General features: G+C 49.9%; 1 protein-coding gene across 6 annotated transcripts in view; it reads right to left on the bottom strand.

The window, feature by feature from the left end:
• Positions 1 to 965: 965 nt before the first annotated feature.
• ACSF3 (acyl-CoA synthetase family member 3) overlaps positions 966 to 27,228 on the bottom strand; it is a 42,869-nt gene continuing 16,606 nt past the window's right edge. For 2 of the 6 annotated variants that reach the window (XM_025171446.2, XM_088136243.1), the window contains 4 exons: positions 18,851 to 18,977; positions 5,043 to 5,177; positions 4,505 to 4,616; positions 966 to 1,746 (listed from right to left, as the gene is read on the bottom strand). In XM_025171446.2, coding sequence (XP_025027214.1) covers positions 1,626 to 1,746; positions 4,505 to 4,616; positions 5,043 to 5,177; positions 18,851 to 18,977 — 495 coding nt within the window. In that variant the 3' untranslated portion in view covers positions 966 to 1,625. Of the gene's footprint in view, positions 1,747 to 4,504; positions 18,686 to 18,850; positions 18,978 to 27,228 lie in introns of those variants that run through there. The other 4 variants (XR_015795302.1, XM_088136242.1, XR_015795301.1 and 1 more) reach the window with 4 other exon arrangements.

Genomic DNA, 27,228 nt, shown 5'->3' with positions numbered 1-27,228 from the left:
CAGATCGCAATTTACAGAGGGTTATTAACTGTCCCCGTGCTGAGATTACATTCCTCTAATGAAGGCCTCTTTTACTGCACCATAAAAATAGTGTGTGTGCGGGGGGGGGGGATTCTTCAAAAAACAGAATGCAGGAAAGAAAAACATAAAGGCTGGTGGTGGGAAGCCGTGGAGGGGCCAACCCAGGATGCCGAATGAACGTGCCTGCCCGTGCGAAAGCAGCGTGTCCTCTGGGACGAGCCACACAGGAATAGGGACGAGGGGCCACAGTGGTTGATGCAAAGCGAGAAACGGAGCCGCCAGGCCCCGTGGGAACCTCTCATGAGCATCACGCCAGAGCAGAGGGGAAGCCGTGACCCCTGGAATCCCTCCGCAGCAAAGCCTTTGGGGAGGCCCCTTGACCGGGAAAGCACGGCTGCCCAAGGGTCTAATTAGACGAACTGGGACCCGCTGAAAGTGAAAGGAAACAAAAACAGCTGGGGGAGAATCCACAAACTTCCCTGCTAACTAGAGGGGATGATTTTGCTTGGGGGACTTTGCAGCTTTTCTAAGAAAACAGGTATTTCAGGTCCCGGAGCCAGACCGTGCCCTTTTGGTTGTGGGCAACTAGCCATTCAGTGATGAAAAGGTGCCCTGTCTTACGAGTCCAAATCCCAGTTTGCAAAGTCGGCGGGGCCCTGCCAAGCATCCGCTGCAATTACTGCTCAGAAATGGCGTGGTGGAATGTGCCCTTTGGTGGACGTGCCCCTCCCCTTGGCATTCGCTGAGCATGATCGCAGGTTTAGTTCAGCCCTTCTTTCAAGCAAATAAACTTTCCTGGACGGATGAACGGTTTGCGGGGCAGGTATCCTTCGGATTTCCTGATTTTTTGATGCACACAAACTCTCAGCTCCAAAATGCAAAATAAGTACCATACAAGTAAAGGCACTTAGAAATGCGTACCTAGTGAGAAATGTGCTCAAAAATGGAAATGTAAAGATACATTTAATACAGGTTTTTAAAAAGTCAGAGTTGCGCAGAACAGCATGGAAACGCGGGTGAGATGACATGAACAGACACGAATTCTGTTTTGACCGACTTGCCTCTCCTGTAACACGCACAACTCCACATCTGATTCCTTGGCTCCAGAGGTGCATTTGTGCGGAGGGGACGAACTTCCAGTTGTGCGGAGGGAGGGAGGGAGGGAGGGGTCACGCCCACGTCTGTTCCCATCTTTTGCAAGAACGCCAGAGGAGGAGGGAGGCTCAGGCAGGTACGCCCGTGCTCAGAGAACATTCACGGCCTTCTCGTGCTCTAGCGGAACCAAGAGGAGGCCTCGACCAGGGAGGCCGAAGCTTCCGTTCCAACACCCTCCCTCGGGGGCTCAAGCCAAGCCAGGACCTCTTCCCCCGTCCCCCGCAAACCCTGCATTTTCTGTAGGCTGAACTTTCTGCCGGTCAGGAAAGAGGTGGAGCAGCACAAAGCCTGGCTTACGGTTCAGAAAATAAACCACAGGCCCGGTTCGGTCTCACAGATGATGAGCTAAAGGCAAGTTGACCCGCGAGGAGGAGAGTCAGGTTTTGAAAGGGAAGAATCCAGCCCTTCCGCCACGGAGACCCTCGTTCTGCCTCCCCAGGCTGATGCCTTCACAACGCGCTGTAGAATTGTCTGAGCAGCTGCTTCTTATCCACTTTGCCCATCTGGTTGCGTGGAATTTCCTCCACCAGGAGCAGTTCAGAAGGGATGGTGTAAGATGGCATGGTCTCCCTGGGACACAGGAGGACACACTGGTTAGCAAAGAGGCTGCCACACCTCTTCCACCTCCTCTCTCCCGGGACACACCAGGAGAGTTAAGCCCTCAGCTTGGCTTATGAACTGTCCATCCCACAAGGGTAGGAAGCAGAGAGACAGGCGAAAGATTCAGAAGCTCCCTCTGGCATTCGGACGCTCAACTGTCCGAACTTACACATGCATCTGAAGGCCTACTGAAGGCCACTGGTCATGACAAAAGCTCACCTTTGTGCACCCTTCTCTATTCTACCTTGCTATCTATTCGGAGTGTCACAGATCCACAGGTTCCTGATCAAGTTGTTGGATGTAGAACTGAAGCAAGATATTCATGCTACTTCTTGGGATGCAGAATGCCCTTGTGGATTCAGGTGTGGAGATGGTCTCGACCTGAGATAGCTATAAAAGCTGAGTCATTGGTTGTAGTGAAAACGCAGGACCCTGAAGCACCTTAATAGACATGCTAGAGTCCTTAAAAACTACAAAACCCTTTGATGCTCCTCAGAGGAGGTCCACTCAACTAGCCCAGAAGCAGCTCTCAACTCCAAGGGTCGCCTCAGTTGGCAGCATCAGATACCGTTTGCCATAGAGGTGGGGAACAAGAAGAGGCACGCTCCAAGAGGCAGGAGGCCAGACTAAAGGGCCTTTGGTACGACCCAACAGGACCTTCTGATGCTCTGGGCAACCAAGTGGGCCAATGCTGATGCGGTTTTCTCCTCTAAATGGCAGATTGTGACAGGCTCCCAGAACAATGACCACTGTACCCACATACAGTCCTCTTTCATCCCCCAATCCCAGAAGCTGAGTCAGTCAGCAATCAAAGGGTGTGAGGTCTGTCTATCCGGAGAAAGCCCCTCCAAGGAGCAGAGGGGTCACTTTTAATGGAACCTCATTAATCCTCACAATTAGATACGGCAATAACAGCAGATGACCAATGGTCAATATTAAGTATGGCGAAACTTTGCCAGCTCCGCCATGCAAATTCCAGATGGGCAGGTGCTTCCTCACACTCCAAGCCAGGAACGTTCCTTTTGCACTCAGGAGCTTGTGATGCCCGGAGGCACAGCATCGTCTTCCACCCACCAGAGACTCAGTACGATGTGAAGTCACCTTGCCCTCTGCAAAATGGTGCACGCACACTTTTTTCTCACAACACTGCCAACTATGGGCCATGCCCAACCCTGCCAGGTTCCTTTCCAGGCACAGAGTCTAAAGTATCAGGACAAATATAACCAGCATCTCATCTCCCCCTATCCCCACAAGCAAACAATCATTTCTTTCAGATTTGGACACATTTGTCACTGGGGGGAGAACAGAAGGCCCCCAATGAATTGCTCTGAAGAGGGACATGTGTCTTCCGCCAGAGAGAGAGGACAAAGCAAGGCAGAGAGGTGGAAGATAAAGAGGGCAGATGGGGAGGAGAGGGAGGCCTGGGAGGGGAGGCCAGGGTAGGGCAAAAGACCCTTCCCGGGTGTTCCAGGCTTCTGCTCTGAGATCCATCACCTTCGAGTGAGATCCCTCCTGGCTGCTCTCCTGCTTTGGCATCAAAATTTGGCAAGAGGGCAAAGAGAGGAACTTTCAAGAGGAGAATACTGGCACCTTCCCTTTCTTCCTCAGCCCCAGCCTCCCGATTCAAGCCCCAGAGGTGAAGGAGGTTACATTCTTGATGAAATCTGCACAGGATCCCTCACAATGGCCACAGCCAGTTTGCAGCTTGTGCACCCACTGGCAGTCTTAAAATGTCACTTTTTTTGGTGCTATTTCTTATCATCCTCCCTACAGACAGGGAAGAAAAATTCACTGCTCTCTGTACTTTGGGGGTTCAACAATAACAATACTTGCTGTAAATCTTATTGTTAGGATTACACATATTGATGGCTGCAGGATAATACATACACAAGGCCTTTCCCTCCAGCGCCTGTGTGGTTGGCACTCTGGAGGCACCTGGTTGTCCACTCTGGGAAGCAGGAGGCAGGATCTGTGCCTGCTTCACTCTTCTTAGGTTCTTATAAAAGCCACAGAGAACCAAGGAGTTCTGGTTTGCACTTGGTTTTGAGATCAGAGACTGATCTAGCTAAACCTGGTGGTTGGTCCAAGGCCACAAGTGAGGTAAAGCCTCAACACCACATGGAAGAAGGTGCCCAAGATCTTCTGGTCTCCACTGCCACTTGACTCAGGAGCAAGCCCCACGTTAGACATTGGGGGTGAGAGGAGTTTTCCCTGGGGAAGGTTGATGGACTAAGTGCTGAGGTTCCATTGTGGCCACTAAACATCCAGAGCAGTAAGTCCTGAGTGAGCAACTCAGGACTTCTTTGGGGGCTTCTTCCACTATCTACTGAGGACCCACTGATCCAAAGCCAGAGGGAGACTCTTCCTGATAGCTGCTAACGTACCCTGTGTCTGGGCAGCACAACACACTCATTCACATATCCTGCCAAAAGCATCAAATGTAGATGCTGTTGGGTATGTGCACACATGGAAAGGCAGCCAACTGCTTTAGAAAAAGGAGTTCACAAGCATTATTGTAGCAGAACTAGTGACAGCTGGGGTGGAGGCTGTTTTCATCCCCTCTGCAGCTAAGAAAGAGATTCAGGTTAGTCTTTCTAGAGACCAGCCCCCCAATTTAGCCTCAGTGGGAAGAAAAGCAGATGGTTCAGGAAAAGAAATGCAAAGGCATCGTTGCATTGTCTTGAAGTCCCCTGGTTCCGCTTGAACCGGTTCTGGTGCTCTGACTTACCTCGCCCACTTCTTGAGGTCCTGGAGAGACAACTCCTGGCCCTTGTGGAGTTCTACCACAGCGCTGACCTTCTGACCCCAGACAATGTCTGGGGCACCAATCACAGCAACATCTACCGGAGGAGAGAGTGGAGAAGAGCCACATTGGGAAGAAGGGCAGGAGCAACTCTTTCCTACGAGAGATCTTTGACTCACGGGTGAAGATGGACCCCAATCCCAGGAACTTTCCAGATTTACCTCAAGTTATTCAATCAGTTAGTTAAACTAATCTTAGGATGGGAGGCAGATGGCTGGACCTGATTTAATTTGTGCTAACTTTTATATGCAAGTTATGCTTGTGTTCATCTGTCTTTATTTAACTTTATGATCTTTTAAAGTAATTTCTTCACGGCATTTGAAAGAGGCCACTTCACCTTTTTGCACTGGAGAACCGGCCTGGTAGAGAGAAATAGCCAAATCCTGCAGCTTCTTGGTAAAATGCCATGTACATAATTAGCACTCCATTAATCAACAGCAAAATGGCAGAGCACAGACAGCACCTGCAATGCTAGGGTGGGCCAGCAGGTGGCGCTCGACCTCCAGGGCGCTGATCTTGTAACCGCCGCTTTTGATGATGTCAACTGAAGTCCGTCCCCTGATCCAGTAGGTGCCTTCGCTGTACACCACCGTGTCACCTGGGGAAGGAAAGGGGTGTGACGGACACCGTTTCTTGGCACGGGCTCGAGGGCGTTCCAGAGCCAGGTCGCCACAGCTAAGACGCCCTTGCAGGATGCTGAGCTCCCAATGGGGGGACGCAGAAGGGGGCCCTCTTGGCTGGCCACCAAAGCTGGATGCAGCACATGCCCTCTCAAGGGCTTTGAGTCCAGCCACTTAAACACGACAGCCCCTGCCACTGTTCGCATCTCTTCAGACGCGTTCGTGCGTCTTTCCGTTCCCCTCCAGTTCTGTCTGCTTGACTCTCTTGGACCTGTGAAGTCTTTTAAGATCAAAGGGGGATTGGGGGCTTTGGTGCAATGGGCTTGAGGCTTCCTGCTTCAATCCCCCCTAATGGATATTTTTTGCAGGTATTATGGGGTCACACGGTAGGATTAAGTGCAATCTATACAGCTGCTGCGCTCTAGGAAAAATGGAGGGCACCAGGGGAATTGGAATGGCCTTCTCAAGAAAGCTTCCTCCATCTGTTGATGGGCTGAGCCACTGCGAGTGTCATAATGATGGGACACAAAGACCCCAGAGTGGTGAGCTCTTTTCCCCATTCCTCCATCAGCCACATAGCTGCTCCCCTCCCAAGTGCGATCCTTCACGGGCCTTTGCTGAGGCAGAAGCTGGAAACTGGGTCGCTCCCTTTCGAATTTCCTTTGCTTGAAGGACCAAAGACTCCTTCAGCAGCATGACGTCTCCTCCCTTGGACAAGATTGCCTGGAAGAAGCCCCACCCCCCAGGAGAAGCAGTATTATAGCATGGAAAATCCCCTTAGAAGGTCTTCTCTGAAGCAAGCTAAAGCTGCAGCAACTCTTAGGGCTTCTGCAGTGGCTTTCATCTGAGGGATCGTGCGAGGATTGGGGAAAGACAAAGAACTAGCAGGGAGCAGCTGATGGGGCTGGTCAGACACAACGTAATGGGTGAAGGACATATCCTTAAAAGCCTGCATGGCATCAAGTAGGGGCAGAGTAGCATGTGGACCTTTTTAATCTTTGATCCAACCTTTTCTGGATGACCAGCAACGAAAGAGGGTATCCCTCTTGGAATATTCACCAAAACATCTTGGAGCTCCAGGAGGAAGCGTTTTTCAGATCTTTTTCCTGCCAAGTCTGACCAAAGTGCCATGGAAATCGCCCTTGCAACCCAACTGCCAGGTTCCCCAAACCCCCAAAGAGCGAAGGCTCTCAGATAAGCAGCTTTCTCTAGAAAGGAGGGTTTTCATCTGTGGAAAACAGGTGCTGGGGGTGGGGTGGGGGTGGGGGTGGGAAACCGTGCCAAACAATTAGGAGGGAAGAGATGAATGAGGGGCGGGGAATCGCTGTCCCCACAACAGCCACGCGAGAGGTAGAGTTTATGGCACTCACGGTTTGTGATGTGCGTGTGTGTTATGGACAGAAACCTCCCCACACGCCCCAAATGAAAACTGCATCAATAGTTCCCCATCTGCTCACATCTATCACACACTTCATTCCAGTTTATTAGCTGGAATAAATCATAAATATTTCATTATACATCAACGGTGCTCGACTCCGGGAAGGCACAATCTATCACCCCGATGCTCCCCGTGACCCGCCACTGCGCATTAAGCTTTCCAGTCTATTAAACAAGATTGATACAGTGTGCTGGATGGACTGGGGGAATGTATTTATAACCCACGAGGGGAAAGGGGGGGCACCTGGAACACAGAATGGCCTGGACAAGACGGGGCTCCCAATTCAGCTGTTTGCCAAAGTCAAGGAGACAGATGTGGCCCGTCTTGCCCAGGCCACTCTCTGTTCCAGGTGCCCCCTTCCCCTTGTGGGCCATTAAACAGTAGGGTATGGCTGTCAACACCTCCTACCAGTCCCGGGGGCATCTCCAGGCCAGCAAGAGGATGGCAAGGGTCATGGGGTACAAACCTGGCGGACACCCCTCCCCAAAAGATTTTGGTCTAAGACTTTGCCAGCAGAGATCTGTCCAACAATGAACCCTTGTAGAAAAGAGACTCCATACCAGCCATCTAAATCCAAATGTTCTTACATTTGGGAGATTCTCCCATTTAACCCACATCAAACTGCCCAAGCTGAGGAAGCTGTCATGTTTCCTGCATTTGAGAAGCAAAGTAAAGAGCTTTTTCTGACCCCCTCTGTGAGGGGCTTTCATCTCGGCTCTGTGTAGCTGGATTATAGATACAGAAATAAAAACCAAGATTCTTCATGCCCCAGGGCCAGTTAGGTGCAGTGGTTAAAGATGCTGGAGAGGAAGCCAGCAGGCGGTGAGTTCTAGTCCTCCTGTGGATACAAACCCAGCTGGGTGACTTTGGGACCTGTTTTCCTCTCCCAGCCCTAGGAAGAAGATACCGGCAAGCACTTCCAAAAACGCTGCCCCAAACAGCAGGGACCGTGAACAAGGAGCACCACAAGATCCACCTTGTGCCTTTTGGTCATGTGGATGTGAGACGTGATCCAGTTCCAGTAGAGTTAAAGTATATGACAAGAGAACAGAAAGGAAAGTCTACAGGTAAAGAAGCCTTAGACTTGTAGCGCTGCTCAATTTCCCAAATTCCAGACCTCTGTGGGTGACGTAGTGCCTCAGGCCAAAAGATTAGACGTTACTCATAAATACATCAAGTTTTTAAAAAAATACTAATCAGCTCTTTTAGTATCCCGGCTATCTTTGGGGCAGATATTCACTCCCCTGTTGCTTTAAATCTTCTTCCTAATTTTCCTTTGAGATAAAATGACTCATTCCTCTCCCTGGATCTGCACTCCGTCTCTACCTCCTGCTCCTCCTGGAAGCCCCGTTACCTTCGCAGGCTCACTCAAGGCCAGTGGCGCGACGTGCAGAGAAGAGAGCGGCCGCTTGCGACTCTGTCTGCTGGACAAGGCAGGGAGGTCAAGGGCAGGGAAGGAGACCAGACCGAGAGACGTTCCAGGGAGATGCTCCCCAGAGGGGCCTTGAAGGAGGGAGACCACGGAGCTATGGGCGTCTATAGATACAGGATGATTTTCTGGGACACTCACTCATTACGCTTAAATCCAGCATTCCCACTAATTACAGTGCTCAGAGTGGGTAACCGTAAAGTACGGATAAAATAATGACGCTGCAGTTAAAGCAGGCAAAAAAGCACGCCCAGCAAAAGGCTCACGACAGCCTATTTGGACAGCCAGCCAGCTTAGCGTCTGAACAAAAGGGGCCTTGCTTGCTGAGGTCGGCCGAGATGGAGCCAGCCTGGCCCTCCTTGGGGGAGTCCCAGAGGAAGGGGAGGCAGCCACGTCTTTGCGACAGTGATGGGACATGGGGGGGGGCTCCACTGAGGGCCTTTGCTTGTTGGAAGAATGTGGGCTGCCCTACATTAGGTAGGTCTTTATAGGTCGTAAGCAGCATTTTGTTTGTGTGTGGAAGCCACGGGTAGCCACGGCAGGGTAACCACCCGAGCCCAAGCTCCCCTCTCGGATGTTTAAGCAGATTTCACGCTCAGAGCCCCCCCAGTTCCTGCAGCACTTGGAGGGTGGGGAGTAGGGCAACCATGTCATGCCTCCTTGCAGCCATCTACAAAAACTGGGGCAGACACCAGCGCGTGGGGAAAAAGGAAGCACAACCGAGACGCAATCCAGTCAGCGCTCAGCTTTTGCGTAAAGAGAAAATTAACATAACCAGGTGGCTGGTCCTTATTTCACAGGACTAAAAAACCAAAGGATGAGCACGTCTCACTTGACGCGCACCTGCGGGCAGCCCCTCCAGGGGTGGCGCTCCACGCAGCGGCCCTCTGCATGCTTCCTGTAGGGCTTGGCGGGGGCTCCTGATGCAGTTGCCGCGAATAAAGCATCAAAGGTGCATGGGGGGGGATCACAGCGCAGAAAGAGAGTCCAAAGCGCCCTCCAGGCCTGGATTCAGATTAATCAGGCATGAGATTCTCCGCTGGGCTTGCTCACCTACCCCGATGTTTTGGCTGAAATGCAGCAGCCACTGGGGTGACAACAACTTGCACCTTGCATCAGAGCCTGGGAAAGCAAGCAAAAAGTCCCCACAATTTCTTGCATGTGGATCCCTCAGAGTACAGGCACACTAAGCTTCCCCAACAGCTGCGATGGCAAACAAGCCCTGGCGCCATTGCCAAGAAGTCTGCAGGCCAGAAAAGAAAGAAAGGAAGGAAGGAAGGAAGGAAGGAAGGAAGGAAGGAAGGAAGGAGATCCAAAGGGCTGCCAGCTCTCCAGAATTATCTGCAGATGAGCAAATTGGAAAAAAAGGAGCAGCCCACAACTTCCCATTATATGGCTGATACTTTGCACCAGAGTATCACACCAACGGGAAAGATTAAAGTGCCAGAAGAATGGTAGGGAAGAAGACCTCAGTTGCAATGGCGCAACTATTTGCTTTGAGTTGCCTTTCTTCATCTTTCAATTTACACACACACACACACACACACACAGACCCCTTTTGCTGGCTATGGGCACTAGCACCCCGCTTCTCCCCGGAGAGAAACGGATCATGCCAGCACGTTGGAGGACATCCAGCACAGCCCGCCTGCCCTAGAATTCTTGCCGTGTACCAAGCTCTTCGGGGCCTTTGTATGCTGCGCAGAGCCTGCCGTCAAGAGGCACGCTGTGCAAAAGGGCAACGTCCTGCCGAGATGAAAGAATGCGAGGCAGGGCAGAGCCTCCCCCAGCGTTTTCACCCCCCAAAATAATTGCAACAAATGAAAAAGGAACTCACTCAAGGGCGTTTTGCAGGAAACTCTGCTAAGCAGCTTTTCCTCAGCAGAAGAGAGCAGGAGAGGGGGGGAGGAAGAGATGGGTGCAAGTCACCAGAGGCCGAAGCCTCAGCAGGACGACCCACCCCGCTGTGGCAGAGGCTGCGACACCCGTCCCCTCTTTGGCAACTAGCCCACGGGGCTGCCTACCACGGCCAGCACCCTATTTGAGGTTTGGAGGCCCCCCAGGAAAGCAAAGCAAAGCAAGACGTTTGGTGGTGCTGGGGAGGGCAAAGGAGGTTCCTGTCTTAAAGAACGAGGTGCCTCTCTCTCTGGGGCCAGGGGGAGAACCAAGAAGAGGAAAGGCCTGGGATGAACCAAGACTGCAGTATGGGCATGGGCTAATGGTGGCACCGGCAGCTGAATTGGCACCAGAAAGCCTGAGCCCTGGACACGGAAGGGCTGTGTTCCCTTAACCAGCTGTGTCCGCTGGTTGCTGCAAGCTAGTGCCAACTCAGCTGCCGCAGTTTTGAAATGCCGAACACCAACCTGCAGGACACGGTCCTTGAATCTAAGTCCACAAACGAAGCCAAATCATCCAGAGGGACAGCTTTGCTCCTTCTCCAGAGGGACTTATAAAGGCCTGCCTTTTGAAAGAAAACAGGGTCCCTGGCCTGGATGCCAGGCGGCCAGAACTTTAACTAAGTTGGTTAAGCATGCAGGGCAGACGCGGCTGACAATCATCACTTTTGCCTCCTGGAGAACGGGTACCTGGCTGTACTTTATATGGCCCGATAAATGCTCGTAAATTGGGGGCTGAAAACCCAGCCTCCGCTGAACGTTTTTTTAAGGCAAATTGCTTATCATTTTGGACAAGCAGCTGTGAAAAGGCTGGTGGTCCGGCAGTCCTGCCGGTCTGCCTTCTTGCTGCAGGTTGCAGGTCGCATGTGTGAATGAAGAACAAATAGCCTGTAATACGTCTGCTCTTTTCTTCCAGGAAGAAAGTGGGAGATCCCATTGAAAGCCTTAGGACCGCTGGGCAGGGCATTCTGCCATCCCCAATCCTCTGCCGCCGCTTCACTGGGGGGCTCTCAGTGCCAGCATTATGGAGACCGAAAGAACTCCCTTCACATCAGCAACAGGAGCTGGTCAGGGAAAGGGCCCAGGCGGGGCTGCGGCGGGGCTCCGGAGAAGCAAGGGGGTAATTAAAAACGGGGAGTCTCTCTCGCTCCTTCCCCTCGCATTAACATTTAAGTATTTATAGACATTGCTGCAGATGGCGAAAAGGAAGGGGAATGAAAGAGAGCCCGCTGTGCCTCTCGGCAGCTTGAGAGGCTGAATCCCAGCTATAAGTAATTGGAATAACCAAGATGCTGGAGCTAAAACCCCCGTGCTCTGCTTCTGTCCTTTGCAGAACAGCTCCGGGATCAATTACACACCACGCCAAAGCGAGCAACAGCCTGCCCGCCCCCTTTCCCTGGGGGGCCTCCTTCCTGGGAACCTTCTGAAGAAGATGATTAAATAATCCACCGAGGAGGCGGCAAGAGGAGGACGTCTGGAGGCTTTTGCAGTGGCCACCGCAGTGGGGAGGCTTGTCTGGCGAAGGGTCTCCGAGCAGCCCTGTCTGCAAGGGTGCGGGAGCTGCCAGCCCCCCCCACTCCAGCTCTGAGGAAATACGCTCTCAGCTGTCCTGAGCACAGCCCACAGGGAGCCTCCTTCGGAAAGCCAGGGGCACGGGGCCATCGCTCTGTCCAAGACTACAGAACCGGAGGGGGAGGAAATCAGAAGGCTTAGGAGTCCCGTTTTTTTTTTAAAAAAAACATGGCGCTAGCAGCTTCCTAGTCAAACCAGGTTAAATAAAAGGGGGAACGACTTACAAGGCCCCGGACTGGGGGTCTAACAAGCAAAGGCGCCTGCTTCCGGATGCCAGTGAAAGCCGAGGAAAGGAAGCTGCGAGGAAGCCTACTGCAACGGAATTCCTATTGCTAGCTTTCCACGCCCCCCCGCCAGCCGTCCCATTTTTGCCTGGCATCTTTTTCCCCTACAAAAGAGGGGCATTGCGCAGCTGACCAGAGACCCGTCTCCAACCCTGGCGTGTGCATTTGCACCTGCATGTTCGGGGTGGAGAACCAGAATGGGAGGTGGGAAAAGAATCCGATGGGGTGGAAAGACGCATAAACGGCATCTAAAGGGTGCACCTGCGTAGTGGCGCCACAGCGGACTAAGAACATCCAAGAAAACAGGACCATGGTATGCGCCCCAATCGCTGGCTTTCGGAAATGTAAATATCACATCGTCTAAACACAAACTGGCATTTGCTGGTGCATCAAAGCTTGAACAGCAAATGAGGGACAATTACTTCCTCTGTGCCATAGCTACCCACCGCCAGGGAAGGTGGGCAAAATTAGTTAATGAATTCCAGTCCTCCAGCTGTTCACTTTGGCGGTGCCTCAACTTCCTTCTGCTCAGCGCAGAGCAACCTGAAGGCCAAAGGTGAAATTCCCAGGGAGACAGAGGGTCGTACTGCCTTTTAGGCAACATTTCCATGCTTGCACAGAGAAATTACTACCCAGGGCAGAGGAGGCACGGGTTCATAAGCCCTGACGGGTTTTCTGACCGGGCCACCTCACACCCTTCAGATGAATTGGACTGTGGCTCCTCCCCAGCCAGCCCCACCATGCTGGCAGAGATCGCTCAGACAGATCTAACTGGCAGGCAAGGTTGGGAAAGGCTGTTCCCAGGGCATTCCCTCTGGGGTTATGCATCTCTCCTGTTGGACTTACCCTGCTGATAAGCGACAGGCAACATTTGCAGGAGAACATCATTAAGCAATAATTTTAAAGAACAAAAATAGTATTAATCGAATTTACAGCTGGGAGAGACGGTATAAACAAACAGGAAAAAAATTGCACGCTAGGATTTTAATTAGACCCACTTCTATTTATAGCTCGCATTGAACAGGCACAAGTCATTTCCATCTCAGGTGTGAACGCCCACACATGGAAACAAATGCCCGCCTCGGAGGGGGAAACACCTGCTCCTCTCTTGAGACTGGGAAGGTGCCAGGAAAAACTACTGCCAATTCACAGCAAGGCGACTACACCAAGCCATCTGCTTAACCTCCTGTGCAGTGGCTGGCATTAAAGGAAAGGCCAGACCAGCGACAGGATTCTTGCTCTTCCTAAGAGGGGACTTCAAGTTGCATCAGGCACTGACAACAAAGTCAGCTGGAGTGGTGTGCCAAGGTGCCGGTGTCCAACTGGATTAAATAAACCGAGCCCATCTGTCCCATTTGCAGAGATTATCCTGTTTCTATGAGCCTCTGGGGAAGAGCGGAGTGAGCGTTTGGGAGCTATGGCCTCCTCTCCTGTGGGCCTGGGAACCTCCTGAGCGTCATCTGACCGAAAGAAAACCACTGATTCCGGAAGCAGAGATTGCCGGGGTTTGAGAGGTGCAGGCAATGATCTTAATTGACCCGGTCTGATTCTCTTGCACGTACTTTCCATGGTGGAAGGACTCTAGTGGGAGATTGAATGCACAAACCTTTTAGGGGGCTTAGGCGTGTTGGTGGTTCTCCTGACACGCTTTTTAAATTGCAGCACTGAGACACAATGCTGCAAGAAAGCAGACCGCAGGCTCCCGGTGCCGGAAGAACCTCAACTGCTTTCACTGCAGCTCCCGAACAAGGCAGAGCATGGACAACTCTCAGCAGACCGAGAAGAGGCCCCCAGCAAAAGAACACTGACCATCTTGCCTCTTAATCTCCCCTTGGAGGATCCATTTGTCTGTATGGTCCCCCGAGACTTGTAACTCTGTGCACATCCCACTGGAACCGACGCATCCGGGCACTGGCACGTACGCCATGGAAAGCGACAGAAAGCATCCAGAAGCGGCTGCGCATTCCAGGAAGGGCAGTAGGCACCACCTGCTTCCACAAAGGTGCATCTGGTTTAGAGCTGTGCTTCTAAAAGCAACAAGGTCTGAGTCTAAGAAAAGCTCCGAATGCTAAAAAGCAGAATTTGGTTGCCTAAAAAGTGCAACGCTGGCAGCCTTCACGTTTTGCTGCATTTGAAAACAGGGGAAGCTTCACAGAAATGAGCCTTTTAAAGTCCCCGTCAAAGAAGTTAAATAACTCTTACTTTCTTAATGACGTATTAATCAAACCACATTGATTCCTGAATCAGATTCTGTTGCCAAAGGAGCCTTTGATCTTCCCAGCCCTAACGCAGGCATTAAGGGAGTTTTATTCTGACAGATACAATATAGCAATCAATAAAATCTTATTATATGGAGCTGATATACATGGATTTGCTCAGAGGATTTATGCTCCACTTTCAGAGCCGGCACTATTTCAGGCCTCTGCTTCAACCTGTAATTGAAAATAAATCTCTCCAAATACTTCCAGGTCCTAGTCCCCTGAATGTGTTAGCAAGCGTGAATGGAGCCGGCCTCCCCTCGGGGGAACTGCAGCTATGGGATCTTGCTTCTCCTGGCCACTTAGCCAGAGTTTCCTTGGTGAGAAATTCTTTGCCCAGCAGGGAGGCTCCGTGGATGCATTCCCGGAAGCCCACCTTCGGGTTGAACGAGCAGAAATGTTTTAAGCTCCAGAATTCATTGGGCTGAAGCAGGAAAGAACCCGGGTGGATCACATCCACCCCCCCCAATCTTGAAAGAATACAAAAGCAACAGTGATGGACGCGAGGCCACTCTGCAAGGACTGTTGTTTTTCACACAGTTTCTTAGCAGATCTGCTATTTAGGGAACATGTCAAGAAAACTACCCACAAAAGCTGCTGTTTGTGGCTTGGCTTACTTGCCTGAGTAACCTGGGACGATCTGCTCTGCAGGCACGTGGGTGATTTCTGCTGGTGGAACACCACGGTGATAAGGTATGCCCTTATTTTACTGCAATTTGAGATTTGATACCAGGGTGATGTGTGGGATTCACCATCACAGAAGGACCTTGCACATTCATCAGAAACGCCAACTTTGCCAACTGTTCTACTGAACAGGGAGGGTATTAATGAATATCCCAGCCTACGACTTTGCAGCCACAGGGAGACAACTCTGTTTGGTCGTCATTCCCCAGAAAAGCTTGCTAACATGCCAAGATGCAGAATCAAAGGTCTGAAAGGGCCAACCTGAAGCAAAAGCCCCATCGTTGCGAAGCGAGGCCCTGGCCGCTCCGTGATTCCCTTCCATACACCTCTACGCGCAAAGGCAGCTGCTGAAAGGGTCTCCCCTCCTTCTCTTTCACCAGCACTAGACCGGCTGACCTGCCCAGAACTTCAGAGCCTCCCTGGGCATTGCTCAAGCCACAGCATCATCAGTGCCTTTGCTAGCGGCAATTCTCCTCCGTCGGCTGGCTGTCATTAGCAATCAGAGGAACGCTGAATTGTGGCACAAGTTGTTAAAGACAGTGTGATGAGCCACCGCCAAGTCCACTTTGCTCCAACTGTACTCCCACCCAGCTGAGGGTCTGCTTTGATATGCTCTTCGAGAACCTTGTCCCCAGCTTTGCCACGTGGGGCCTCTGCCCAAGGAATGTCAGGGAGAGCACAAGGCTGGGTTTGGACTGAGAAGGGGGTCAGGCTGAACAGGGTCCCCTGGACTGGCTCTTGCCAACACAAAGCAGCACCGGGTACGGTTCGCTTGGTTACTTTCCAAACTCTCCCTCAGAAGAGGGGGCACATCCAACCAGTCTAGGTCCAGGGGTGCAATGACACACACACACACCACATTCGACCGCTGGGGCAGCAAGAGATTTCAAGATCCTTTTCTCCAGCCTCAGCAGAGCTCCTTAGTAGGGCATCCAATAAATCCCTTTGCTACAGCTACTATCATTTGCATTCTTCAGGAATGCTATGACGGCAATTAACTCTGTTTAACTCATTCAAATGCAGCCTTTGAAACTTACTTAGTAGCATCATTTGGCTGCTACTCATAAAAATACACTCAGGAGTAGGAATTTCCCTAGGACACCTGACTGCACACAGCAAGTACAAAATTCTCTAGAGAATCTCACTAAGGATTTTTTAAAAAATGAGAGAAAAGGTCTTAGCCTCCGTTGCTATGAAGGGTGCCTGGTACAATCATGAACGTAGCTAAAGAGCAATCCTACTCAATTTGTAGAACTCCCAGGACTGGGCTGCAAAGGTCACAGGGGCCACCAGATGGCAGGGACAAGTCAGAATGTTCTCTATTTCCTTTCTGCCATCTAGAGGCTATGCTGGTAGTTGCAACCCAGATCTGTGTAGGGGCTGAAGCTGCCAAAGCAGGACTCTGATTCTCAGGGCATGCAGCACCGTTCTGTAAACGTGGAGCAGGCAACTCTGATGCTGAAGGCTGAAGAAAGAACACCCCAAGTCCATTAACGTGCTGGGAGGAAAAGCTTATCTATCAATCATATTTCGATCATATCTTCCAGTATATATTTCTTCTTACCTGCAATAAGCAACATATCTAGCTGGGTTGGGTCTGTGAAGCTTCTGTCGTTATTGAATGTGGGCTGAGTTTCAGGACAGCAGATATCAACTGCCACGCCTTGTGAGACTGGACAATCTGGCAGCCCTACGTTTTGCAGAAGCGACCTTGTCTCGGAGACGAGGGAGGGGAAGGGAAGGGTGGGAGGAAGAAAGAAAGAGAGTGTTCCCACACAACGGATGTGTGCGCAGAGGAGGCATAACTCTGAAGAGATAACTGCACCCTGAGATGCACATTTCGCTATGAGATCAAGCAGCATCACTCCTGAAAGAGTGCTGGTTACCAAATATTTTCAGAGGATCCAAAAAAACAGAGGAAGAAAAACGTTGGAGGGTGGTAATAGGGAGGGGACTGGAGGAGAGCAATCAAAATGCCGTTTCCCTCTCTTCCCCGCGCTGTGTTGCATTTAGGAATGGGGAAAATCTGGGCCAACTTGCTCCCAATCTAGAGGAGGATTCGCTTTTTGTTCCCTCTCCCACCCTCATGTCTAACTCAGAAGTTGGATCTGGCCGACGAAAGGGTTAAGTTTAATTTATACTGATTTCCATTTAATATCCTTCTCTCCCCGTAGGAGCCAGCAGCTGTGAGCTGATTGTAGTTTCTCATTATGCAGCCTGTATCACTAATGGTCTGTGACAAAGGCATGCCATCTTCCAGGCCGTACCCCCGAGAGCCAATTAAACACATATACTCCTTTCCTGTTTGTGGCACATTACAATGAAATTAAACTGAATTTCAAAATCATTTTCTCCTAAAGACATCTCTTTACAATAATTAATGCATGCTATTCCTTTGCATCTGAAATATTTATCAGAAGGATCAACCTTGAAAAATACATTTTTTTAAAAAATGGGATTGCCTGTAACTCTGAGTTGCCTGCCGCCACCGATGAGCTGCAGAACGACACCACTTGCGCTGCAGCAAAACCTGCTTAGCTCCAGCTATCGTTAAGTTATTACTACTACTACTACTGATATTAAAATGGTTAAATCCAAGTAAAAAGGCACCAGAGATACCACTGGCAAGCCAGCTTGCTAGTACTGAGGCAAAACAACATGTGGCGATTGTTTCATAAAGTTCCCGCACACTGTTTTACAAACCTCACAGTCCGATCAGTATCCTTATTCCCATACTGCAGATGAATGGGGAGAATGGCGGCTCTGGGAAGGCCCAGAAGCCGGTTATTGCAGAGGCAAGTTTGAACTGGAAACGTAGTCCATCAGCCCCCTTCCTGGTGCGTGCTCCTTGGTCCAGCTGCTACCATTAAAGCAGAGGCCATGCTGACAGGAAGCACCACTCTACGCAGGCAGGCACCGGCGGAGACGGGAAGAGGCTGATCGACAGGAATGGGATTAATCAGACACCCAAGTGAGTTTTGCCACTCACAAGATTAATGACACCCAGGCTGAACAAAGGGAGGACATGTGTCCCTTGCGTACCAGCTTGCTAATTCAAACAGCCCACCATGGATGGGAAGAAGGCAAACAGGCACCTCGGGGTCAACAGGCTTAGGCGGCCAAACCCAGTTCTGACAGGTCTCGCCGCATTCCAGGCCCCGTTGCTGCAGCTATCAGATCAATGCTTCTTTTTCAGGGCTCACATTCTTCCGGGGGGGCAGACACAAGAACAGCTGGTGGGGTCAGGGCCAAGGGCTCTCTGGAGCTGCATGGCTCTCCTATGGCGGCCGCCCACTCAGAAGCCTGTGAGAAGCATACCGTGCAGCAGGCGCCAAGAGGCCCCCGTCGTAGTCCTAACTACTGTGCAGCACCTACAGCCTTCCCCTCTTTCCTGACTTTGCCTCCTGCTTTTTAAAGCTAAGTCACCATCGCTGCATTCTGTGGCAGCAACTTTCGCAGCTTCTCTGTACTGAATCGCCCTCGATTCAGGCTCCTTGGGTAACCCGTGAGTTCTTAGTGTCATGAGAAAGATGCTGGGAACGGTGTATAATGAGGCGTGCACAAGAGGCAACCCTTCTACGGGCTCAACCTTCTTAGTGCACGAACAATTACCATTTGATGGATAGGACCAGAATAAATGAGGCACTCAGTAGGGCCCATGCTTTAAGTGTACAATGAGTAGGAATTATACTGTTGTGACAGAATCACTGAAAGACTAAATTGGTTAAAAGGGGTCAAGTGTTATTTGCATACTAGAGACACCAGTGACACAACCATTTATCAGAATTGCAAGCCACAGCTCAGTACCGTAGTTCCCAAGTTGCAGCCAACTGCAAATCCGGCACCAGATCCAGCCTGTTCCCACAACCTCGAGCCGCAAACCAACATGTGGGGCTGCTGCTCCGGCGGCCATGCTCCACTCGGCAGCCCTATAAATACACGGGGTCGGCCCAATAGCACATCTGATTCAATATTGTCTGGAGCAGTGGATCACCAGCGTCTCAAGACAGAGAAGGGGCTTCCCATCACCTTTTAACTAGAGAGGCTTCCATCCCTTCCAGCCAGGTGGCAATTACCCACCCCCAGCAAAGTACCTGTCTTGAACCAGCCATCAGGAGTAAAGGCCTCCTTGGTTTCCGCAGGTCTGTTCCAGTATTCCTGAAACACAGCGGGTCCCTTCACAAAGAGCTCCCCTTCTTTGGCATCCAAGCCGGGAGTCACCTGGGAAAACAGAAGAGTCATCTACTCTACCAGCCCCATGGGCTTTCAGATCCCATCCCCCAAAGACAGGTACTGGACACATAAGGACCCTGAAGACCTTGGCCGGCCAAGGCGGGCAGCTTTCTGCAAACCCCTAGACATCTGCCTTCTGTCATGGGGCCCGGAAAAATTAGGAGACAGAACAGTAGAAAAAAGACCACCTTTCTGGCAACAGAGATGGACCCCCAGCAGATCTCTGGCCCAGCTCTTAGCGTGATAGCTGGGTTCGGGCTCTGGTTTCACTCCTCAGAGCTTCATTCCTGCCTAATGGCTGCCTACCAAGGGGGAGGTGAGCAAGGCAACATGGCTCTTTCGCATCTCCTGCTGAAAATCTGGGCCAAAGGCGCCAGCAGCACCGAGAGGGTATGGCCAGGTAGGAGAGAGAGTGTTTCGTTCCAGCCTGCATCAATGAAAAAGTTGGATGGGCTTCGAATCCCTTGCGGCCTCTGCTTGGATTCTGGCACGTGCTTAGCGCTTCCCGAGCTTATCTAGAGCACAGCTCCCTGGCAGCGGGCGCCTCCCTCTTGTGATGCTTCACAACAACATTGCTGGCTTAGTAAAACACAGAGAGAGAGAGAACCGTGAAGTTATCTGAGGAGGATTTTGTTCCCAGGCCTGCAAGGGTGGTAGCTGGACTCCCTTGGATGCTTTGCCTGAGCAGGGGTGGGGGTGGGGAGAGAGCAGAGGGAGGCAAGCATTTGTGGGGAACCGCTCACCCAGAGCACACCAACCCACCAGCCTCCAAAGCCTGAAGCCTGCGCCTTTTTTCTAATCAAGGCTTTCTCTGCAGCCAGCTTGCCTGCTCTCCTTTCTTTTACAAAATCTCCAAGGTACCCTTTCGCTGAGGCACCGGATCTAACTTACAAGCAGCTGCTGAAAGCATCAGATGGCTAATTGCATAGATATCCTATTCTCCAAATGCCATATTTTAATGTACATTTTAGCTGCTTTAATGTGTTCAAGCAACTTTAACACATAGACACGGCATGCCCTGGAAGGCTGGCGTTTGATAGCTTTCTGCTGCAAAACAGATCCAGCAAGCTGAGCTAGGCCAGCCGGTGCAGCAGATAAGATTACATTTGCCGTGCGTGAAAATAAAAAGGTTGTAATAAATTCTCTGAAGGAATAAATCCGGCTGATTATAAAATGTGTATCTTCGGAGCTTCAATTTTCACCTCTCTATTAGCAGGCAGTCTTGGTGAGGAGCTCCTGGAGAAGGGAAAAGCCGCCCCTCCTGATCCAACCCCCCTCCCCAAGCCCCAGCAGCCCTGAGTTCTTTCTAACGATTCCCAAGAATCCGGACGGGCACGGGTTCAACCCCCACGGGGGCAAGCACTACGTTTTCCACCCCTCAGCCAAGGGACACAACACTGCCCCCCAACCCAGCAATGCTACAGTTTATTTATTTATTAATTAAATTTATATGGCTGCCCATCCCATACACGTGACTCTGGGCAGTTAACAATTAAAAGCAAAATAAAAACAGGATAAAACAACCACCATTTAAAAAACAACATCAATAACAGAGAGTGGCCATCAGAAAAAGCCCTGGGACGATGAGGCTGAGGAGTGGAAGTAGAGGTTCCTCTTCCTTACAATTTAACAGCGGCTGCCAAGGGCAGTGAATGTCTCACCCCGTTGTGGGGACCAAGCAAGGACTCCCCACTAAAACCCACATAAGCTATGCAAGGGGACCTGGCTTGTTTGCCAAAGATGCTCCCCATCAGACTCCCCTTTGCTTCAGAGGACAGTTCACCCTGCACATTTTTGTGGACATCCACATGCTCTGCAAAAAGGAAGCCAAAAGTTAAAAAAAACGCTAATCTGGCTAGTGGGACTTAGTTGTAAACACCGCAGCTGTTCCCTCTACGATCGCCAGTGCCAGCACGCAGAAAAAGCAATAAAATTTAATTTTTCAAGAAGCACTGCCATAAAGGCATATTCCCACTCCCACCATCACCACCGCCTGGCACTGGTTAAAAATGCAAAGGGTTTGCACTGCTAGTTTATATTTGCAATTAAATAATTACCTGAATCAAGATACTTAAGGAATACTAGGAAGTTTCCTCTTGGCAGAGAAGAGGGGGTGTTAAGCCGGAAAAACACGCATCACTTCTGCTAGTTCTATCTGCATAAATGAGTCATTTTATTAATCCATCTGCTTAACAAAAATCAGAAATCTGAATAAACAATTTTTAATCAGAGCGAGGAAAAAAAACACAGTGGGAAGCTCTTAATTGGTGCCCCCTCCTGGTTTTACACTGCCAGATGACATTGGTCACACTGCATTCCCTGAGTTATAGTGTATGCACACGCACCAGCAACATCCCCCCCCCCAACACTACCAGCCTTAAGACTGAACAGCAGTGTCAGAAAAAAAGAAAGAGATTAAGCCCTGCTTGCAAACAGTTCATCCGTAGCAAGGCACAGAATTCTCTCCCCCAGCACCCCAAAAGGCCAAAGTCTGTACTTCTGAAATGGGCACGTATATGGGGAGGGGGATCAAGATAAGGCATTCACTGTTGCCAGATGCAGCAATGGCCACTAGCTTGGGCGGGGGGTGTCAAAAGGCAGCGCCTTGAAGAAGGAAGGCAGTCAATGGCCAGGAGGAGAGAGGATCTGCTGGAGGAAGACCCCACTTGCCATTAAGAATTGGGGAGGGGCTGATCAGGATTCTGGGCAACCTGGGGTGCTCCCTTTCAGGACATCCCATTTCTGCTCCTTCTACCTGTTTTCTGTTTTTTTTTAAAAAGGCCACCACTTTTTGCTCAGCCCATTCGGTTCTCTAAGCTGCTTTCCGGGTGGGAGGGCACAGTCCTCCTCTCTTTCTAAAGGCCCTTCTGCAAACTTCGGCTCTCTCTTGAGGTGGCAGAGATGCATCTTTGCTAGACCATTTCTGGCTTCCTCCCATGAGCGCTTATGGGGCATCTCTCCTGCAGCCCGCCCCCAATACTGGGGGACCCGGCCCAGCTCGACTACAGGGGACCCAACAATCACCTCTCCTTCCAGCCAGTTCTCCACAGGCCAATCTATACAATCTAGAAGGACTTTCTGGAAAGCTGTTTCTGTTCTCAAAGAACAAAGCAGACTGGTTTTCTCTTCCCTTTACTCTCCCAAAACACACACTTCTTTTTGTCTAGTCAATTGCCCCCTGCCCGCTGCAGCAGTTTTGTGAGAGCAAACAGCTCCTCGTTCTGCAAAATATCACCAATCAGGCATCAGGTAGCAATAAACTTTTAATCGCTGTCTACTGCTAGTAGTAAAATGCTCAGCAGCACACTGCCCATCTCCTAGGCAACCTGGTCCCACATACCCATTTGTAATTAAAAATTCCCCCATAAGCTCCCTTTCGAAGCAAGCAGCATTATCTCTGCTCCAAGCTGTGTGTCCTGCAGCAGGGCTACAGAAGGCAATTGTGAAGCTTCATCTCCCTCCTGCTAGAGAGAAGGCAGATTTTTGGCTCCTTGGGGAGACAACACTGAGAAGGAGGAGGAAGAGGAGGGGCAAAAGTCACCCCGAGCCCAGACTGTAATCTGCAAACACCACACTTCACATCTGGCTTTGCAATGGCAACTTTTCATAAAGGAGGCTGGGAATAATGCAATCAATTCACTTTTCATTTTGGAAGGCTTCACATGTTGAAATGAAGGGAGAAGAGTCATAAGGGAAAGACGACAGAGGGGAAGATTTTAAAAACTGGGCTCAGTTTGTAACTCTCTGGGAACCCAAGTTACTTATTTACATGGGTGATGCACTAGAAATCATTGGTTATGGCTAAATTATCTATTTTTCAAAGAACACATAAAAAGCAGAGGATCCCAAACTAAGTATTTTCCCATTTTGGAACATAACAACTACACATTTTACAAAACACTCAACATTCACAGGTATAAGAAATGATTCAGAAATTCTGGAGGTTATAGTTTAAATCACTGCCTATTCAGTTTTAAAGAGATGACTAATTTTAATTATCAGGCCTGTCTTGGAGGCAGAAAGACCAGAAGAATTCTCATGCTGAGAATTCAAAACCCAGCCTATCCCTACAGCTTCCCTCCTTCCCTCCCTCCATCCCTCCTCCATCCATCTTTCCATCTTTCTGGTTATCTTCCTTCCTCTCTCCCTCCCTCCCATCCAGCAGAAAAATCTCTGCTCAGAGGTAAATACCAGCCATGTGCTCTAGCACTATCACTTCTACCTGTTGTTCCAAAACACAGGGAACTGATGCATTTCACAGAGGGTGGGGGTCTCCTTGCACAACTGGGAGTGGATGTCCACAGAAAATGGGAAGGGGATCCTGTACTTAAGCTCCTTTCTGCTCAAGCTGAGCTTCTGCTGTCTACATGGACACATCCATGTAGTTTCTTGGCAGTGAAATAGAAATGGATTCTCCCTGTCTCCTGAGACTTTTTTGATTTCTCAATCTAGCCTACAAACCCAGAAGTTCCTGGTAATCTCCCACCCGAGTTCTAACCAGGGCTGAGTCTACTTAGCTTTTTCTTGATGACGCAAGATCAGCAAATGTTGCCACCTGTTAAAACTGTTAAACTGCTTACTTCAACTCCAGACTAGGTCTTTTGGATGCACCATGATGTACCAACAAGCACGAAAGCCTCAGAGGAGAGCCTCCAAAACAAAGACCAATATGAGGTGGGCCAGCTTTGTGAACTCTGAAATGACCATATGGAAATTTATCTTAGGCCAGCTCCATCCAAGCCCAGTTTTGCTAGCTTAGGCTGGCAGTAGCATTTTGTGTCTCAAAGAAAAAAGAAAAAGAAAAGGGTGTCCTCCCACTGCTACCTTACTTGTGGAACTTTCTGTCTGCCAAGCAGGAGTTCCGTCAACCAACCAACCAACCTACCAACCAAGGAAGCTATTGGCTGTACTGAGGAAGGCAGCAGTCTCCGGGAAAGGGAAGCAGGAGGCTCACCCATCTTTGCAACTAGAAGCACAGAAGGTTGCTCACCCACATTTGACCACCAAGTCAGCCGTGCATGACTGTCACTCCAGCCTCAAACTTGCTTACACTCAACATCTCCCAGTTGAGAAATGTATGCATCTGTACAGCCGCAAAACCAGCTTTTAACAGGAGAGAATATATGTAGCTGAGGGTTGAACTGTGGAGTCCTTGGTGCGCTCTGAGCTTGGTTGTTTGCTTGCAGACGTTTCATTATCTGACTAGGTAACATCATCAGTGCACTGATAACAGCACTGATGATGTTATGTAGTTGGGTAATGAAATGTCTGCAAGTAAACAACCAAGCTCAGAGCGCACCAAGGACTCCACAAACCAGCTTTATCTATCAAGAATGCCTCACTGCCGTGGCTCAGAGTTTATCTCTCCAAACTGAGTGTAATTTCTTTTTCCTTCTTCTTTCCAAATTGGTGGGCGGGGGCTGCAAAAGAGGCAAACAAAGCAGACAATAGCTGCAATGCTCCAAGAATCGCAGGATCCTGCCAGCTGGGAAGCTACAGCCTATGAAATATGCATCTCTGTGAACAAAGCAAGATGAAATAGCGAGGGCTGGGGAACCAGAAAAGAATAGTCGTTTCTTCTACCCAGTACTCTCAAGCTGGGGGGGGGGGGGCAAGTAGCAAGGTATCACAGGAACCAAGTTTTCTTCAGTGCCACCTCAGACAGGCAGGAGATAAGAAGGAAGCTATATTCCTATGAAATACTTGGGGGAAGGATGGACATAAATGGGACAGATGAGTTCATGGGGTGATGGGAAGCAGAGAACCTCTTCCGAGGAGCTTCTCCCTGCTACAGCTAACAAGGGTGGAGACTGCCGGGTACCCACCAACAGGAGCAAAGAATAAGGCCGCTGGCAAAGGACCTCAAAGCCTTATTGTTACTGCAACATTATTTCATTTTTAGGATGAAGCCCTCCTGCCCCCAGGTCATCATCTACTTAAAACCGTACAAAGGTACTAACAGGTATCTTAAAACTGTAAGTCTTCTTGTATGCCTTGCAAGCCTTTGGAATAAGGCTTATATGCAGTCTGTGTGTGTGTGTATTCCTGGCAATATTAATTTAGGACAGAACAAAGCTCTGATTCAAAGATTTTATTAACCCACTCAAACTGGTTTGACTGATGCGCAAAAAGGGGCTTGCCTGAATCAGTTTGGGAATCTATATCTGAATCACTGAGTTAGATCGATGTTCTGCACTGAACTGAGGGTCTGAATCAGCTCAGAACTAACTAACTAACTAACTAACTAAACAGTACACTGCAGAAAAGTAGAGTCAGCCAAGCTTTTTCCCTTTCCCTCTCTAAAATGGTTTTATTTTGTTCTTCATGAGTAAAATAGCCTTGGACAGATAAGAAGAATCTACCCAGATCAGACCAAGGTGGGTCCAAGTGGTTCCTCCTGCTCTTCTGTTTTGGAAGCCCCCAAGGAGCAACCACGAGCCCTCTACTGCCACTGCATTCAGAGGTGCATCGCTACCACATAAAGAGGCTCACAACCATTGATCCTTCCCTCCCTCCTTTTACAGCAGTCCCAACTGAGAACCTCTAGGTGGGTTGGACCAACTCCCAGCTTTCCTTCCAGCCTAACGGAGCAGCCCTTCCCCCATCTGCAAGCTACGTTCTCTCTGGGCAGCTCCACGGCACCAGGCTGCGAAAGGCTGCCGTCTCAACAGGACTTTACAAGACTTCATAATCACCATCCTTGGTCCTTTCAGAGTTAGCAAACCCTAAATGAGTTCAACTTTAGCTGCATTTGGTGGCCATTTCCTACGCTTTATCCAAATTCTACAGGATGTAGAACAGGACAGAAAGGAAACTGCCAGAAAGCTTCCCCACCAAGCACATGATTGATTCTTGGGGTGTGCCAGAAACTGGGGGGTTGCTAAACAACATTGGTTCCTTTACTGTCTGATTCCCCACCTTCTGGAAGGCTTGCCATGCCTAAGCACAAGGTCTCCCTGGGGAATTTCTACTTGTGGCTTCAGTGTTTCCTTCTCAGTTGCAGATTGACTATGAATCTTGTAAATTGTGCTGAGGAATTTCAGAAACAAAGGCTAAATAGTTCAGAGCATGTCCAATCATTAATTTTGGAGGGAGATTGTATTTTAACAGATGTTGAGGTGGTTGATATATTTTTTAGAAACTTCATCCTTTATATGAAACACATACTGGTTAAGATCATGGTCCAAAATCTTGTTCCAGAATGACCATGGACAGAGGACCTTTTCTGTAGCAGCACCCAAATTCAGACATCTGTGGAAGCAGCCATACGAGGCCGCCTTCTACAGCTGATCTTTTAGGCAATACATCAAAACTATTTTATTCTCTCATGCTGCCGGCTAGCAATAATATGATGGTATCTTTTACTACTTTAATCTGCTCTTATTTCTGCTCACTGTATAATGCTTGATGGCTTGCTTTCAGTCAAATGTGGACTTCATTGTTATTATGAATAATTTTATTCCGGGATGCAAGCTGCCTTGAAGACCTTGCAAACTGAGAAGCACCGTTTAAAGTGTTAATGATTCATATAGGAAACATTAAGACCATTTTGCCTCTAGCCAGGTCAGTCTGGCAGAGAGCAAGGAAGCAGGAGTAAGTGCTGCCTCAAAGGTAGGGGGGTCCAGACCCTTCTTTCAACTCAAATGACCCAGGAAAGCAGGGAACGTCTTGCATGGAAGGCCAGGAACAAAGGTGGGATGATCGCCACCCTCCATAAAAGGATTACTGGGCCCTGTTCAGACACGCCTCTCTGGGCAGAAAGCGGGGAAGTCCCCTCAGGACAGCCTGCTGGAAAGGGGCATCAGCTGCATAATTGGATCAAAGCCCAGCGAGGGCAGCAGGAACATTCACGGACCAGCCAAGGGTGGCCAAAGGGCAGCCGAGCCTCTCTGACCCACACGACTCACAGGAGGAAAAAGAAGAACACAGCGGAGGTTTAATAAGCAGGAATGCTGCGTGCTTGATTGGCAGATCTTAGCTTGCTTCCAGGAGCTGGGCTTTAAACATTAATTTGCGGGGTTTGGATGGAGAGAAAGGCAACGAATTCGGGTTCTGCCACATCATTCTGGGAATCCTCAAGGATTCTGGTTTGGCTGGATTGGTACAAGGGGATTTGGACAAATATGGTCTCCACTGGCCTCCTTGTGCAGGAGATAAAGGCAGAATATCCTCAGACAGACTTGTAAAATAAGTTCTAAGACTGCATTTAGCCACGTGTACGGTTTTCTTCTCCAGTGAA

This window comes from Python bivittatus, unplaced genomic scaffold (genome assembly GCF_059951505.1).
Source record: "Python bivittatus isolate LINGU-HERP-01145 unplaced genomic scaffold, Pbiv_v1 ctg000190_np1212, whole genome shotgun sequence".
Lineage (NCBI taxonomy): Eukaryota > Metazoa > Chordata > Lepidosauria > Squamata > Pythonidae > Python > Python bivittatus.
Note: the sequence above shows the minus strand (reverse complement) of the source record. Positions and strands in the feature narration are given on the sequence as shown.